Source organism: Monodelphis domestica, chromosome 5 (assembly GCF_027887165.1).
Source record: "Monodelphis domestica isolate mMonDom1 chromosome 5, mMonDom1.pri, whole genome shotgun sequence".
Taxonomy (NCBI): Eukaryota; Metazoa; Chordata; class Mammalia; order Didelphimorphia; family Didelphidae; genus Monodelphis; species Monodelphis domestica.
The window spans coordinates 30,577,558-30,593,899 of NC_077231.1; the positions used below are offsets into that span (position 1 = coordinate 30,577,558).

At 50.7% G+C, this 16,342-nt stretch overlaps 1 protein-coding gene and 1 long non-coding RNA gene across 11 annotated transcripts; one reads left to right on the plus strand and one right to left on the minus strand.

The window, feature by feature from the left end:
- Positions 1 to 7,421: 7,421 nt before the first annotated feature.
- Positions 7,422 to 13,391, minus strand: LOC130454384 (homeobox protein Hox-A1-like). 10 transcript variants are annotated; one of them, XR_008912034.1, is made up of 5 exons: positions 12,903 to 13,391; positions 11,763 to 11,871; positions 11,587 to 11,678; positions 10,241 to 10,488; positions 8,890 to 9,632 (listed from the first exon to the last, which is right to left on the minus strand). XR_008912034.1 is itself a non-coding variant. In XM_056798016.1 (4 exons), the coding sequence occupies exons 2-4, from the start codon at positions 10,338 to 10,340 to the stop codon at positions 8,192 to 8,194; spliced, it is 480 nt and encodes a 159-aa protein (XP_056653994.1). In that variant the 5' UTR covers positions 10,341 to 10,488; positions 11,587 to 12,290; the 3' UTR covers positions 7,422 to 8,191. The 10 variants fall into 10 exon arrangements, 1 of the variants encoding a protein (XP_056653994.1); XR_008912027.1 differs by having other exon boundaries at positions 11,763 to 11,912; positions 12,903 to 13,370; XR_008912029.1 differs by lacking the exon at positions 10,241 to 10,488 and adding an exon at positions 7,422 to 8,292 and having other exon boundaries at positions 9,454 to 9,632; positions 11,587 to 11,912; positions 12,903 to 13,353.
- A 145-nt stretch (positions 13,392 to 13,536) lies between these two features.
- LOC130454385 (uncharacterized) lies at positions 13,537 to 15,482 on the plus strand. The gene is made up of 2 exons (XR_008912035.1): positions 13,537 to 13,742; positions 15,008 to 15,482. It is a non-coding gene; the product is annotated as an uncharacterized LOC130454385 (long non-coding RNA).
- Positions 15,483 to 16,342: the final 860 nt, after the last annotated feature.

Here is a 16,342-nt window from a genome sequence, read left to right on the forward strand (position 1 = left end):
AAGCAATGCCAAGTCTGAGGTTGGAGGGGACCTGGGACTTTTGCTTCTCTCCAGTGGAGACAGAGCCAGGGAAATGAGCCGGGGCTTCATTCATAGTTCCTAGCTCAAGTTTGTAGCTGTGGTAAGGTTTAGAAGTGATTTCCTGTGAGGTCATGAGTGCAAATGGAATGATTTCCATCGAACAGATGAGAAAACTAAGTCTGAGAAAGTAGCAGAGAGAGAGAGAGAGAGGACTGATTCCAAGAGCGGTGCTCTGGCCTATTCCACATGGATGGAGACTGGAAAGCTGGTACCCACTCCCCCCTGCCCCCCCCCCCCCCCAGCCTTCAGAGTCCCCAGCGTGTCTGCACTTGGGTATTTGACCCAGAGGCTGAGGAAGGGCTGGGATGACCTCTGGAATTCTCCTCTCTAAAGCCAGAAAGCTGCCTAGAAGCCCTGGATAGGAGACCATGTAACAAATCAGTAATTCATTAGGAGCCAAGCTCTCTTTTCCCACCCTTTATAGCCCCAATGACTCAGAGCCAAACTCTGGCAAGGGGCTTCCTGGTGGTTTTAATTAGACAATTAATTTTTTATTGGTCGTTTGATTTCCTGAGCGAATTTTCCCCTCCCTCTCCTCCCCCCTCCTCCTCCTCCTCCCACCTGTCTCCCAGCTGTGAAGAACCAAGGAGAGAAAAGGGGATCCAGGGAGGGTGGGGAGAAAATAATCCCCAGTGCCTTTGAACTCATTCAGGAGGGCAGTGGGGAGAGAGGCCAGCCCAGGGTAGGGCTCCTCTGTCGACTGCCCGGCTGGTATCTAGCACGGGGGAGGGGGTGCGCCACCCCCAGGGATACCTGAGCTTCTGGGAGTCGCCCCTCCTCCCCCCAAAGGCGGCTGACTAATTAGTAACACAGGGTGGGAGTGGGGCCTGGGGAAAGTGCATCCGAATCCATTAGTGGTATTTCTGTGGTTAATCCTGGCCGTGCTGGAAGGCTGTTTACCCTCTGCCCAGGGATTAGGAGCCTGTTTGAGTTAGAAGGGCAGAGAAAGGCCACAGCTCTCGTCCTGGATCCCACCTGCTCTTAGGAGCTGGGGCGGGCGGGCGGGGCGGGGCGGGGGCGGGGGCTGGAGGGAAGGGAGAGGAAGGAGCAATAGGAGGGAGCAGGGAGGCCGGGCCGAGCAGTGAGAGAAGCCTGTCTCCACTCCGTCTCTTCTTCTTAATCTCTGACTTTCCGCCACTCGGAGAGGCTTTTGATTCTTGATCTAAGTCCCCAGATCAGGCTGGTTTCTGGGTTTGGGGAGGGGAGGGGGCCACCTATTTGTAGGGTGAGCCTATTTCCAGGGGACACCCAGCCTTCTGCTAGAGGGACCAGGCCGGCCTCAAGTTGGAGGAAGAGGCACAAGCAGGGTCTCCTTGGGCTTCCACGCACCCTCCCCCTGTGCCCCGGTGCCTGGGATTCCCTTCTCCTCTGGCTTTGCTGACTTCCGGCAAGCTCCCGCTAAGCCCCCCTTCTGCCGGAAGCCTTTCCTGGTGCCTCCAGGCTGTGCTGGGGATCGGCTTTATTTGTTGGTCCTGGTGGTGGTTTCGGCAGGGCTCTGCACTTTGTTTCCTCTCGTAGACCTTTCCTTAGCCGGGGAGGGCAAAAGAGCTCCCGAATTCTACAAAGTGTCAGACGCCAGCCAAGGCAAGAGAGAAAGCGAGCCTCCTTCCTGAGGAGGGAGACAGTATCATAGACAAGAAGGCTACAAAGGCAATACAAAGTAACCGAGGGAGTGACTGGGGTGCTGAAAAGCCGGCTCCCACAGCAGGTGGCGCTAGAGCTGAGTGTTGAAGGACGTGGGAGACGCCAGAAAGTGAGGGAAAGCATTCCAGGCACAGGGGGACAGCAGGGGCAAAGGCAAAAAAAAAGCATGAGAAACGGAGAGTCAAACATGAGGGACAACCAGTCGTCTAGAACAGCTGGACCACATAGGAAGGAGCCTGGTGGTGAATGGCTTTAAATATGTGATCCTAGAGGTAATAGGGAGCCACTGGAATTTATAGAGTAAGAGTGTGATGTGATCAGACTAGCTCTTTAAGAAAGTCTCTTTGAGAGAGAGATGGCAGGGAGACCAAATAAGAGGCTATCCCAATAGTCTATGCTCTTAGAGGTGATCTGAACGAGGAAGGAAGAACTCTGCATGGAGAGAAGGGGGTGTATCTGAGAGAAGTTACTATGATAGAAACAAGATAGATGTGTGAGGGGATGTGAGGGACGAAAAGGCTGCTGCAGTATTCCCCAGGAATAAGGAAGTCTGAGAGAAGGCTTCATTTTGGAAGAAAGATAATGAGTTCTGTTCTCTTAAACCCTGTAAGCCTTAATGTCCTGCTCTGTAAAATGGGCATTAGAGCATCAACCGAGATAAAAATGAACATCTACACAGTACTTCGTATACCTTAAAGCACTGTGCAAATGGGAGCAGTTCTTGCTATTCCCATTAGTTGTGTGGTGTTGAAATGCCATGGGACAATCTGGGGCAAAATTACTATGAGTCAGGAGAGAAACTCCTAGATACATTAATCTGCGAGTTACCTTCTGAGCAGGGAGGACAGACCCTTACAAGTGTGAGAAATGGGTCTAAGTGACATGGACAGTGACACAGCCAAAGAAACTGAGAAGGAAGAACCAGTTAGAGTGGCAGAAGACAAAGCAGGAGAGAACAGAATGCCCAAAGCCCAGAAAGAAAAGATCATCAGCAAAGGCAAATACCACAGGTGGGGATGGAGAAAAGGCCATTGAAGGATTTCGCTCTTAAGATCACTGGGTGGACAGCTAGATGGCTGAGAGCCAGACCTGCCCCTGGGTTCAGATCTGGCCACAGACCTGTCCTAGCTGTGTGACCCTGGCACTTAACCCCAATTGCTTAGTCCTCCCTGCTCTTCTGTCTTGGAACCAATATCCAATATTGATTATTTTGGGGGTAAAGATATTTTATTTTACCAATCCCAGTCCCAATTCTAAGACAGAAGGTAAGGGTTTTAAAAAGTCATTGGTGACTTTGGAGTGAACAGTTTCAATTGAGTGGTGAGTCTGGAAGCTATCTTCCAAAGATTAAGAAAAGAGGAAGAGGTGACCCTGGGCAAGTCACTTAAACCCTATTGCCCAGCCCCTACTGCCCTTCTGTCTTGTAACCAATATACAGTATTGATTTTAAGATGGAAGGTAAGGGCTTGTTTTTTTAAAAAAGAATGGAGAATATAGGTACCTATCTAAAGGACATTAGGTAAAGAAAAGAGTAGGAGAGTTAGAAGGCTAACAAAAAAGATGGCCACATCTAGTAAGAGTTTGGAGCAGCTGGGCAGCTCCATGGATATGGTGCCAGGCCCAGAGTCAAGAAAACTCCTTCCTGAATTCAAACCTGGCTTCAGACCTTAGCCATGTGACCTTGGGCAAGTCACTTAACCCTATTTTACTCCGTTCCTTATCTGTAGAAAGAGCTAGAGAAGGAAACAGCAAACCACTCCAGTAACTTTACAAAGAAAACCCAATGGGGTCACAAAGAACCAGATGCCACTGAAAAATGACTCAGCAACAAAAGTGAGAGTTGGTCTGTTTGTTTAAAGATGGGAGAGACTGACATGTTTGTATACAACAGGGAAGGAACCACTAGGGAAAGGATGAAGATGAGAGAGGGGATAATAATGGGAACTATCTGCTAGGGGAAACTGGAAGGGATGGGATTAAGTGTACATGGAAGAAGGTTGACCTTGGTAAGAAGGGCCATCTTTGCATCAAAGCCTGGAATAAAGGAAAAAGATAGCTGAGAATGAAGCCAGAGTTTTGTCAGTTGAGAGGGGGAAAGGGGGCTCAGAGTTAATGGCCTTAATTTCCTGTGAAGAAGGCAAAGTCCTAAAACTGAAAGGTAGAGCAAGGGGGAATTGGGGACTTGAGGAGAGAAAAGAAGAGCCCAGAGTAACCACTGTGGTCAGTAGGATAGAGAATCATTTGTTGAGAAGTAGCCTTATTGGAGTGAAGGCTCAGATGCGAGTAAATAAAACAAATGTGTCATGCAATCAGTGGTGTGATTTTCTCAGCTCCATTTAGCAGAATGTTTATAGGAGCAGAGGAGGAAGTGGGTGGGTTTAATCCAAAACTGGGGTTTTTCAAGGCAAAGCCTTGAAAAGGTAAGGTAAGGTTTGTTGAGAAGAGAGTAATAATGGTTCACTTAGGGATCAAGATTGGAAAGGAGGGAGAGTGTAGCCAGAATGGGATGGGCTGGAGTGGCCTGGAAAAGAACTTATGTGTGGAGAAAGTAGAAGACATAGTGAGGAGGAAGGATAACAGGTAGCTTAGGTGGCTCAGTGGTTAAAATCTCAGGCCTAGAGACCAGAGGTCCTGGGTTCAAATCTGGTCTCAGATACTTCCTGGCTATATGACCCTGGGCAAGTCACTTAACCCCAAGTGCCTAGCCCTTCTGCTTTGGAAACAATACCTACTATTGATTCTAAGACGAGTCCAGTTTAAAAAAAAAAAAGACTAGATTTACAAAGAGTAAAACATAGGGGCAGTTATGTGGCTCAGTGGATTGAGAGCCAGGCCCAGAGATGGGAAGTCCTGGGTTCAAATCTGGCCTCAGATGCTCCAAACTGTGTGACCCTGGGCAAATCACTTAACCCCCACTGCCTAGCCCTTATCACTCTTCTGCCTTAGAACCAATATACAGTATTGATTCCAAGATGGAAGGTAATGGTTAAAAAAAAAAGGTGAATAATGCTAGATAAAGGAAGTAGGGGTACCTGTGGGTGTTACCATCCCTCTGTGTAGCTGGGATGGAGTGGAAGAACAGATGGCAGGAGCTGAGTAGAAGAGGCCCTGGAAAGCTAAAAGGTGTTTGACATAACCCCAATGTAGATGTGGAAGGTCCCTTTTAAGAGAGCAGGATTGGGGTGGACAGGAAGACTGAGCCAGGTGCTAAATGTGCTGAGATAGGAGAGAGGCCACAGTGAAGTCAGGAGGACTTACTAAGTAAAGGCAGCAAAGATGGAGCAGGAAGCATTCCTGCCCCTTCTTCAGGACCATCAGAGACAGGGCAGTAGGAGAGAGCATGTCACCAGGCCTGGAAAGGATGCAGTGTCATCTGGAGTAAACAAAGTCTTGGTGAGAGCCAGGAGACAGGAGAAGCTTGAGAAGAGATCAAAACTGAAGAGAAATTTGGTCTTTATACATGGAGGATTTCAGAGGGCATAGCAAGCAAGAGGAGGCAGCTAGAGTGGGACTTGGTAGGGGTAGAAATGGGTTGGCTAAGGATGACAGGAACTAGGCATGAGCAATGGGCAAGATTTTGTGTCCAGACACATTTGGCCCCAAACCCTGAAGAGAAGAGAAAAAGATGGGAAGCTGCCATCAGTAAACATCTATTATGTGCCAGGCATTGTACTAAACACTGGGGGTACGAAAAGGAGTTAAGGTTAGAGCCTAGAAAGTGGGTCTGGGAGATCTGTACAAGCTAATACTGGGTGAAAGGAGAAAAGCCAAAGGAATGAAGGAAGAAAGGGAGGGAATGAAGAAAGGAAAGAAGGGAGGGAGGGAGGGAGAAAGGAAAAGAAGGAAGGAAGGAAGGAAGGAAGGAAGGAAGGAAGGAAGGAAGGAAGGAAGGAAGGAAGGAAGGAAGGAAGGAAGGAAGGAAGGGAGGGAGGGAGGGAGGGAGGAAGGAAGGGAGGGAGGGAGAAGGGAAAAGAAGAAAAGAAGGAAGGGAGGGAAGGAAAGAATGAAGGAAGGAAGGAAGAAAAGAAGGGAGGGAGGGAGAGAGAGGAAAAGAAGGAAGGAAGGGAGGAAGGAAGGGAGGAAGGGAGGAAGGAAGGAAGGAAGGAAGGAAGGAAGGAAGGGAGGAAGGGAGGAAGGGAGGAAGGGAGGAAGGGAGGAAAGGAGGAAGGGAGGGAGGGAGGGAACTCTGAGTGTCTTTGTTTGCCTCTTTCTCTCCTATGGGGAAAGAGGATCTAATTTAGGGGTGAGTGGAGGAAGAATGTTTCCAGAAATCCTTGTGACATAAAAATGAATAAAACTTTTGAAAGACAAAAAAGTGGGTCCCCAGAGGCACTGGTAATCGCTAAGAAGGGAGGGGCTCTGCTCCTTTCTAATGCCGGAAGAATGTTCTAGCCTGGGAATCTGGCTAGAGGCTAGAGGACGGACTTGATAGGGTTGTGGGGGCTGCTTCGCCAAAAGTCCTGCTGGTGGGGGACATTGTCATTTGTTCAAAGACAAGGACTGTCTGCGAGGCACACACAAATACAGGCACACGCACACAGAAATACACGTAAAGCCACTACTCTGATGTCCAACACATCCGCCGTGGCGGCGGCGGCATACTGAGCGGAGAGAGGGATGGAGACAAGGAGGGTCATTTACGCATGCAAGGCCGGGGTGGGGGACAGAGACGGAGAGGTAAAATCAAAGAGCATGAATGAACGGAAAGGAAAGGCCCCAAACTGGCCCCGTAGCCACAAGGGAGGGCCTCGGGGGTTTGAAGAGATCCGAAAGAGGACGCAGAAAAGTCGAGATCTAGAACTAGAAAGAAGTCCGAAAGCAAAAGGCCGGGCTGGCTGCAGCGGGTGGGTGGGGAGAGGAGGGGTGGGGAGAGGGGCATCGATTGGACCAGATGCAGTAGGACGCCTCGGATGGAGTCGCTCCTCCATCCCTTCTCCTGAAGCCCAGAGCTTAAGATGGACTCAGTTGCGGCTTCTCTCCATCCCGGATTTGAATAATTAAGTCATCTGGATTCTTATGATTTACCATTTCCAGTGATAAATAGACAGCAGCCGAGCAAGCCAGTTGGCAAAACTCGGGCTGGAAGTTATAATTTGTCAAGCTGCCAGCAAATTCATGTTTTATGCTAATGGCTAGAGACTCATTGACTGGGGGGAGGCAGTGACCGGGTCAGCTCTGTCCTCGGGCACAGCGGAGGTCAGGAGGTCGGGGGTGAAAGGCAGAGGCTGATATGGATTTTCTGTAAGGAGTGGTGTAATTTTATAATCATTCAGCTGGTCCGCACGCAGAGGTGCCGCGGCACACAGGCACACAGGCACGCAGGCACGTCCATTCTCCTCCCATGTTTGCAAGGGCTCACACAAACCTGGGCCCACCCTTCCTGGCACCTTCACAGATACTGCCAGAGAACCCCGACGCGGACACTCGGTTCTCTTCTCTCCCTCATCCCGGGGTCCCTCTCCCTTCTGTTCCAAGTCCCCAGCCTTCTCACCTGGGGAGCTTTCCTTCTAATCCAGCTCATTGAATCCCAAATAACAGGAAAAAAGAAGTCTCTTGGTCCAATTCCCAGCAACCCCTCCCCCACCCCAGGAAAATCTTTGCTGTTTTCCAACCAATAGATGGACAAGGAAGCCCAGCCTTGGTGGTGAGGCAGCAGGAGATTTCCATCCTCAATGCAAACCAAGCCTTCAATCCAATCAGGAATTCCTTCATTTTATTTTTTTATTCCACATCACATTTGGTCCTCCCTCCTCCTCCCCCAAACCTTCACAGAAAACTGAGGTAGAGGAATGATTGCTACACTTTCCAAATCCCTAGTCCCCAACTCTCAAATCTCTACCCATCTGGCTCTAAGAGAGGAGGGTAAGAAATCTTTCTGGAGCATCCCTCATGGAGGGGGTCCTGGGGGCTGACCCAAATGTGAACCACCAGTTTAATACCAATGAGGAAAGAAGTCACCAGACCAGATCAATGAGCAAGTTTTGGTCCTTTTCCTAAGGAAGAATTTGAATTCATTCCCAGTCAGTCTTTTGGAGCTGGGAAATCACTATTCTGTTCTATTGATAGCACCAATGGGGGCAGAATGGGTCTGGGGGTGTGTGGCCACAACCATCACTGCATCTAGGTCTCAAACAAGTAGCATTGCCTTCATTTGGAGGTTGGGCCCTCCTCTGCAGGGAATGTTCTAGCAGGTTCCAAATAGGAACAGGGAAGGTAGTCTGACAGACAGAGGAGAACCAGCATGGAGGCTGGGATGTCTATGTTTAACTACCTCCCCTACTACATAGATTTCCCTGGGAATGATTCTCCACATACTGAATTGACTTCTGTATCTTTTGTAAAAAAGCCCTTCCCTTCTGTCTTAGAATCATTACTGAATATCAGTTCCAGGGCAGAAGAGAGACAAGGGCCAGGCAATTGGGGTTAAGTGACTTGCCCAGACTCACACGACTAGGAGTATCTGAGGCTACATTGGAAGCCAAGATCTCTCGTCTCCAGGCCTCGCGCTGTATCCTTTGCTGCCCCACGTCTGTCCATTTTCACGAAAGTCCATGAAATGTATCAGAGCTGTGGAAATAAGTCGAGCAGCCTGGTCATCTGCCTTCAAGTCCCTGCTGAGCCCTAGATAAAGTCAACGCCCCAGCTGTACTAGATGGAGCACTCTGGGATTAGACCAGGCCACAGGCCACACGATGACGGAGGAGGGTTTCCTGGACTAAAATAAGGAGCTGAGCTAGGCTTTAAAAAGTGACCAAGGAATCAGGAAGGGGTGGGGGTGGGGGAGGGAAAAGTAAATGATCTGTTTCCAATGAATAATGTATGAAAATGACCAAATAAAATCATGTTTTAAAACTAAACAAAAAAAAGGTGACCAAGAAGCCAGCATAATGACAATGCTGACAACCTCCTGATTACGGAGCTTCCTGACTCTTCCAATAGGCTCTCTCCAATCCCAATATTCACCATCCAGTAAGTAATTGTTAATAGGCAGTGTCTGTCTCATCCTGCCTAGAGGCCACATAGAAAAGCCTCTCAGAACAGGAAAATAAATAGGAGGGCTCTAGTTTGGGCTGGGTGAGGAGGTTATTTAGGAGTGTGAGCAAGCTGGAGGAGCTAGGGTGGGGCCCAGAGCTGTAGGAAAGAATCTAGGGAGAACGGGCCAAAGTAGAACAAACTGCATTTATGGGGAGTGGATTGGCCACCCAGTAAATAATCTTGTAGAGCAAACTAGGAAGGAATACATCTGGGCAGACCGAATGGAGGGCCATGCTGCAAACAACCCTGCATGTCTGAGAGTGCATTGGCTGGAATACAGATGGGCACCTCGGGTCCAGAATTTCCCTTCCTCCATTAATTATGAGCTTCTCACTGCCCCACCCCCCCCCCCCATTCTCTTGGATTCTTCAGCCTGAGCCAGGTACAAGACTATCTGATCCCATGGTGCCCAGAGTCCTTCCCTTTGAAGGGGAGAGCCCTCTAGACTGGGGAGATTTTCAAAATAGAGCCAGGGCCCTCCAGGCTTCCCAGCCTACAGAGACCTAGAGAGCCCTCCAGGCCACTGAGCTGAATCTTTAGCCTTTCTCTGCTTTTTCACATCCTCCCACGACTTGCCCAAGCTCCCAGATCACCTGGCTGCTTAGGGAGGTCGGAGCCTGGGAGGAAACCTGGCCCCCACCCAGGCCCTCCTTCTCCCTCTTCTTTTGCTTCATCCTGGAACCAGATCTTCACCTGAGACTCGATAAGCTGAAGTGTGGATCTCTGCCCTTGAGCCTGGGGCAGGTAATGCTGCAGGTGAAACTCCTTCAGCTCGGTGAGCTGTTGGGTGGAGAAGCTGAGCAGGGGACTTCCAGCCTCGGCCACCGCTGCCACCTCAGGCTCCCCAGAAGAGCTGTCCCCTCCTGGCTTCACTGGACACAGATGAGAAAAGGAGTCAGGATCTGAGATGACCCAGCCACATTTGAGCTATCCCAGCAACACTCTAGTTTACAATCAATTCTCTCCTCTCTCTCTCTCTCTCTCTCTCTCTCTCTCTCTCTCTCTCTCTCTCTCTCTCTCTCTCTCTCTCTCTCTCTCTCTCTCTCTCTCTCTCTCTCTCTCTCTCTTTCTCTCTCTCTCTCTCTCTCTCTCTCTCTTTCTCTCTCTCTCTCTCTCTCTCTCTCCCCTCTTTTCCTTCTAATTCTTTTTTCTTCATCTGCCTTGTTTTCTGTCTGAATAATCTTCTATATAGCATGTATTATCTATCACATTTGTTATGTACATGTTACATATAATACATATACTTAACATTATAGATTACATGTGGGCATTAGTTTTCAAATTTTCTTCCTTTTCTCTGAGTTCTTTTACTTTTTTCCTCCCTTTCTCTTTCCTCATAAATCCCTTCTTCCTTTTTCTCTGGATTTTGCCTGTCTCTTTATTTCCCTCCGGGCTGCCTTTCCCTTTCTGCCTCCTTTTTGAGTTGTTTCTACCCCCCCCCCTTCCTTCCTTCCTCAGTGGAAGTAGGTGGATCCCTCACTGTGAGTCGGCCCTCTTTCCTCCTCCTCTTCCAAAGGCCCTCCACCCCAAGCTCTCCATCTTGCCATCCAGCCTGTGGTCTCAAAGAAGCGCAGCCTCATTGTCCTTGGGCCCCAGACTTGGGCCTTTCTCTCCTGCTGCTTCAGGTCACTGTCGCCACCACCCCCAGGCTTCTTAGGGGGAAAGGTCGGCTGGGCGGATGCCTTTGAGCTTGGAATCCGGGAAAAATCGAGAGAACAATTGGTGCTTCTAAAGGTTTGGGAAAAAGGGCCAGTGCAGATGATCAGCCATAAGGAAAGGGCAGAAGTGGGGGTGGGATGGGGCTGGCACGGGGTAGGGACTGTCTGTGCCTTTCTCCAAACCTATGAGTGGATCCTACCTCATCATTCATCTCGGAAGACAGCTGCCTCCCCTCCGAGGTCCACATTAGCCACGGGATTCAGGGAGGGGACTAATCATTCTACTATACAGTAATGGGGTCTTGGATCACGTGATCCACTGAGGGGAGCCCAGGGGGCTGCTTAGCTGATGGCTTATCCATTGAATAGAACAGGGACAAAACCCTCCAGTGATAGTTGTTTGTTTGTTTGGATCTGAAGGCTAGAGCTCAGCCCACAGAAGCTCCTAAGAGTTCTGGCCAGTCCTCCTTGGAGCAAAAAGAGATTTCCCCAACCTGCTGGCCTGGGCCACAGCCTCATTAGCCTCCCATTGGCTCCCCTCCCCTGCCTTCTCCTTCCTCCGTCATTTTCTTTATCTATGGAAAGCCCCAAGTCCCACTTCAAAATGGTTTTCTTATTAAATATCCCTAGAAACGATAACAATGATCGCAGGACCCGTTTATTTTTCTAGAGCTGAACTTTCCGTCCTACCAGGGATGGTAAGCACCCAGCCCTGGACCTGAGTTCCAAAAGGAACCCAAACCAACCAAAACAAAAACAATGATTCAGTAGCTGGCTGGGTCTGATGGCCCTGGGATCGTCTCCAGGAATAAAGGGAGGTTTAGGGTTTCTCTCCCCCTCCTCCTCTCCTTCTCTTAGCATCCTTTCCTTTTTCTTTTTCTCTCCCTTCCTTCAATTTTCTCTCCTCCTTTCTCTCTTTATCACCCTATTCTCTCTCCTCTTCAATCTTTTCTTTTTTAAAAAATTCATCTGCCCTCCCATCTGTCCATCCATCCATCTGTCCATCCATCCATCCTCCTATCCACCCACCCCTCAGCTTTAGAATGTCAAAAGCTGTTGAGGCGAGTCCCCACGGGGACATGGGCAAAATTTTCCCTTCCATTTGGGTGTGAGCTGTCAATCTCTCCCCTCCCTCAACCCCTACCCCCAAACAAACAACAACAACAACCTAGAGGAGCTTCCTCTTCAGGCCTCCTAGCTGAAGCAGAATTCTTCTCGGCCTCACATAAGCTTTCCAGAGATCTCTTGGCTTCTGCGACACTGGCGAGAAGGCAAAGTGTTCAGCCCATCCTCAGGCCCCAGATTCCAAATTGGGGCTGATTCGGGGTCCCCTGTTGCACCCACCTTCAGCCTCAGAACAGCTCTGATCTTGGTTTCCCGATAGTGCCAAACTCGCCTCTGACCGGTCAGTTTCTTCTCCAGGAGAGGACCGAGAACTTGACTATTTTATTGCCTGGCAGCAGATTTGCCACATACATTTGGGGTTTAAAAGGGCTGGGAAGAAGAGTGGAGGAGAGAGTGTGTGCACGTGTGTGTTGTGGGGTGAGACAGCCTCGATTGCCCAAACTAAGTTTAGAAATCAATACGGGCTCTTTGGGCTCTTTTCTCCGAGGGGATGGGGAATAACCTCCCATCCACAGAGGCCCAACCCAGCTGCTACTTAGGAAAGGGACCCTCAGGGTTCCCTTTCGCTCCTGCTCTGCTCTGAAGGGGTTTCTCCTAATTCTCAGGAGCCCCCAGCTCGGAAGGCTGTGGGGAAAAAGAAGCTTTCCTTAGGGAGGCTCAGGATTGTGAACTTTGTTCCTACTGGGCCGAGCCTAGCTAGGAACAGAGCCCAGAGCAATTCATCATAGTTTACTCCCCTCCACGGGCTCCCCTCTTTCCCCCCCTCCCCCCCAAGCCCCAACACACAACAAATATTGGAAGCCCAGCAGAGATCTCAGGCGATCTTTAGGACCAGTTCTGAAGGCAGCTCTTCTGTTAAGGGCATATAGTCATCAATGAAAATGGGCACTTGTTTAAAAAGCATACAGGCCAGGCCCGACCAATCTCAAGTAGAATCCTCCAGTATCTGAACCAAAAACTAAGGCACAGCCCAATCGGGCTCCTCCTTCCCCGCCCACTTTCAACTTTAAGACTAGTGAAGAAGTTCCAATCTCCATATCCCTTTGGAAAAGTTTCCCCAAGTTCCCGGCAGGATACACAAGAGAATCAGTATGCGTGCTCCCACCCGGTTTGCCCCCCTCCCCTCCTCCACTTTCCTTCTCTTCTCCATCTCTAGAATCATGTTCTTGTCCCTAGTGTCATCACCCCCTCGCCCTCAAGAAGGAAACTTCAGGGCTGTTGCTGCCTTCCCCGTAGAGCAGACCCATGTCGCCCCCCTATCCAGTGTTGTGGTAACTGATCGGTTTGGGGAGTTGAGAAAAGGAAAGGGTGTTAGGACTAGTCCCCCTCCTCGGTACGCCCAGTCAGCCCCCAGCTCACCTGCTCTGGACGGACTCCTCTTGGTTTTCTTCCATTCAAAAGTTTGGCCGTCTCCCCCAGGGTCCAGTGAATTTCAATCCCTGGGCCCTGGCCAGTGTCCCTGGGGGTACAGCCTCCTAAGGCATAGGGGGAGTATAACTCCGCACCCCCGCCCCTAGAGGGAGGTGCAGCAAGGTACCCCGGAGAGGAGCAGACCGAGGCAGTAAGGCGGGGTCTCTCGGGGATAGCCTGGAGTGGAAAGGCCATTGTCTAGGGGGTGTCGGACCGGGCCGGCGGGGGGGGGGGGCCGGGAAGGCTGCACTGAATGGAGTCTGGGTCCCTAGCCCGGCCTCTCCAGTTTCGGCCCTCCAGGATATGCACCGGCCCTGAGCATTCCTTATACCCCTTCTAGGGTGGCGCTCATGATCCCGGCATGGCAGGAAAGAGGCTGTGGGACCCCCTCCTCACCTCCCCATCCCCCCAGTCCCAGATCCACCGATCTCCCGCCCCCCTTCCCTCCCAGGAGCCGGGGGACAGAGAATTGCAAGAAGAAATTCGATCGATTGGCAAGGGGCATCACGTGACGCAGTCCTGCCCAATGACCAGGCCGCCTGGGATGAGCTAATAATGGAAGCAATTTGTAACTTTCAGTGGCTCTTTCGGCCTGGGAGCTGGAGGGAGGGAGGTGAGCAAGGAGTGGGGGGAGGAGGAGAACCGCCCCCATCCCCGTTTCTCCTCCCTACTCACCAAGTCCCTGGACACCTCGCTTCCCTCCTCCTAACCTGCCTCCTTTCCCCCTTCCCCCCTTCTACATTTCCCTTAGCCCACTCCCCTCTCAAGATGCATCGGCTCCCGGGCAAGGTAAGCCACGTATCTCCTCCCCCCACCTCAACCTCTCCCTCTGGCTCCGGGGGCCCTCCCAGGACACCTGCAAACTACGCCATCCCCCTTGACTACATCTCACTTCCGAGTGCCCAAGTTTTCTTGGGGCGTGGGGTCGGGTGGCTGGAGCTCCTCTTCCTTGGGGCGGGCGCCGGGGGAACGTTTGCCCACATTTTACTCTAGGTGCCTTGCCCCCTTTGGAGAAATTTCATATCGCCTCTGTGGCGGAGGAAGATTTTCTGCTTTGCTTTCGAGCTAGCGCTTTCGCTTCAGCTTTTGAAGTTTCCCTTTAGAGATGTCAAGTTCACCCCTTCGCCCATCTTTCCCGGCCGAGCTCTTCGGCCCCTTGAAAAAGAAGATTTGAGAAAGTTTCCGCTCTCACTACTTTCCTTCCCCTCCTTCCCTTCCCTCCACCCCAAGTTTCAAGCTTTGGCACGTGTCACCTTCTTTGTCAACTGCGTTGAGGGGACACACTTTGCTCTTTGTGTTTTGTTTGGAGGGAGTTTTCGTTTGTGCCTTGCTTTGCCATTGTCACATCTTTGGGGAGAAGATTCCGGAACTGGCCAACTCGAATCGCCCTCTTCTTGCTAATTGCAAGTCTTCCGAAAAGATGCCGGCGTTTTCCCCTTTGTAAATCTCTCCTCCCCACTTAAGCCTTTCTCTCCCCTCTCCTTCCTTTCTAATTCCTCCTTTCCTTCATTTCGCTTCTTTTCCAGATGGGGGGAGAGGGAGGAGACGGTCGTCATTCTTTTGTGCCTTGATTAATTTTGCGTTGGGGGAGGGAAAGAGTTCTTTTAGTAAACGTCTTTTGAGTTCTCTTTTCTGTCTTTCTCTTTCTCTCCTTTCTCCAAAGCAGGCGATCTTTGCCTACATAGGACCCCAGGGTGGCTGGCCCCCAGGTTCTCTTCCTCTACTCCCTTCTAACATAATTGTACTCTTTATTCTTCTTCCTCCCCCCCAGTCCCAAATTAATAAAGATAAGTATGTGTGTGTGTGAGAGACAGAGGCAGAGACAGAGGAGAGAGGGAGCCCCTCTCTCTCCAGCTCCCTAGACCTTCTCTTCCCACCATCTCCCTGACTTTTGCATTAGATCCGCAGCCCTAGTGGATCTCCTCTGGTTCTAAAGACTTGGACAACTTTAATTCCAGATGCCAGCCACCGCTGTATTGTTGCTTAGTAGTTCTGTCCGGATGGCCCTGTCGTTCTCTGTAATAGAAGTCTCTTACCTTTGGTACCCAAACCAGGGACATCCTCTTCCTTACCTCTGAGGACCGAGTGGGGAGCGAATTTGACTAGCTAGTAGCTAGTCTGGACTCACAAAGAGCCGGGTTCGGAGCAGAACGCTGTACTGCTTTCAAAACCAAACCCGCTTTTGGAGAAGAGTCATTTGGGCCACTGGGGCGCCGAGGGTTCGGGAAGAGGATGTGCCGAGGTCCAGATTGTGTTCAGATGGCAGGCGTGGGAGGAAGCCCGGCGAGCCGGCGAGCCCAAGACTACAAGCCCTCGCGCTAAGCACCAGAAGATGCTTGTACCGCCTCCCTCAAAGTTTTCCAACTCTGGCCAACTCATTTCCCTTCCACTCTGCAGCCTGCCTGCCACATTGGCATTCTGCTCGCCCTCGTTCTGGCTTCCCTGAAATAGGAATGGAAATGACTCTGAAAAGGGACTGCTCCAAGTTAATTGGCATTAAAGAATTCATTTCAATTTGGTGACAGTAAACGAACACGCTGTACGTTGGGGCTCTTCTCCCGGGTCTTCCTGATGGGAAAAGGGAGAGGTGGTTGGAGAGAGAATAGAGAGCAGGATTGCTGGCTGGCCCTCATGGCCGGGACCCATTAGCTCTGCCGGAGAACCAGGCTGGGAGTGGAGGAGAGGGTGGAACTGAAGCTCCAGATGCGGGCCAGCTAGGTATTTTTCAGAGGGCTGGGATGGGGTTGGGGTGAGGAACTGTCCATCAGAAACTCGGGGGAGAGGAGCCTGGTGTTGGCAGATCCATGAGGAAAGGTGCCTGGCCTCTGTTAACTGGAGGAGGAGGAAGGACTGGCTGTCATTGGGCTGGGGCTGAAGGGCCCTTGGATGGCCAAGGTCCAGAGGAAGAAATGGTACTGAAGGAAGCAGTGGAGACAGGAGGGACCGGGGTGTAAGGGCCACTGAGGGCGGGCCAGAGACTAAATTAAAGAGGGGGCTCAAGAAAGGATCAGAAAAGATGGAAACAAAGACCATGTGAAGAAAATGGAAGGAGAAGAGATCCAGCCAAGGGAAAAGGAGGTTAAGGGGGAGGGGAGAAAGGGAATTAGAAAGTTAGTTTAAGGACTTTCAGATTCTCCCTCTCCCTTGAGTGTCACCTAGAAAGAAACCGATTGTCTGCTGCAGGGGAAAGAGAGAGGGGGCTGAAGTTAAAACTAAGGTACGACTTGTTAGCTGGGAGATTTCTCCTGCTAAATTGGGTGCAAGCAAGAATGCTGTCCTCTCTTTACGAGCTATATCCCCAGGTAGGGCAGGAGACAGGGGATTGACGCTGGTGATCTCTGGGCACTAGCTGGCTTGGGATTACAGCTTTTCCCGAATGGTAGTGCTCT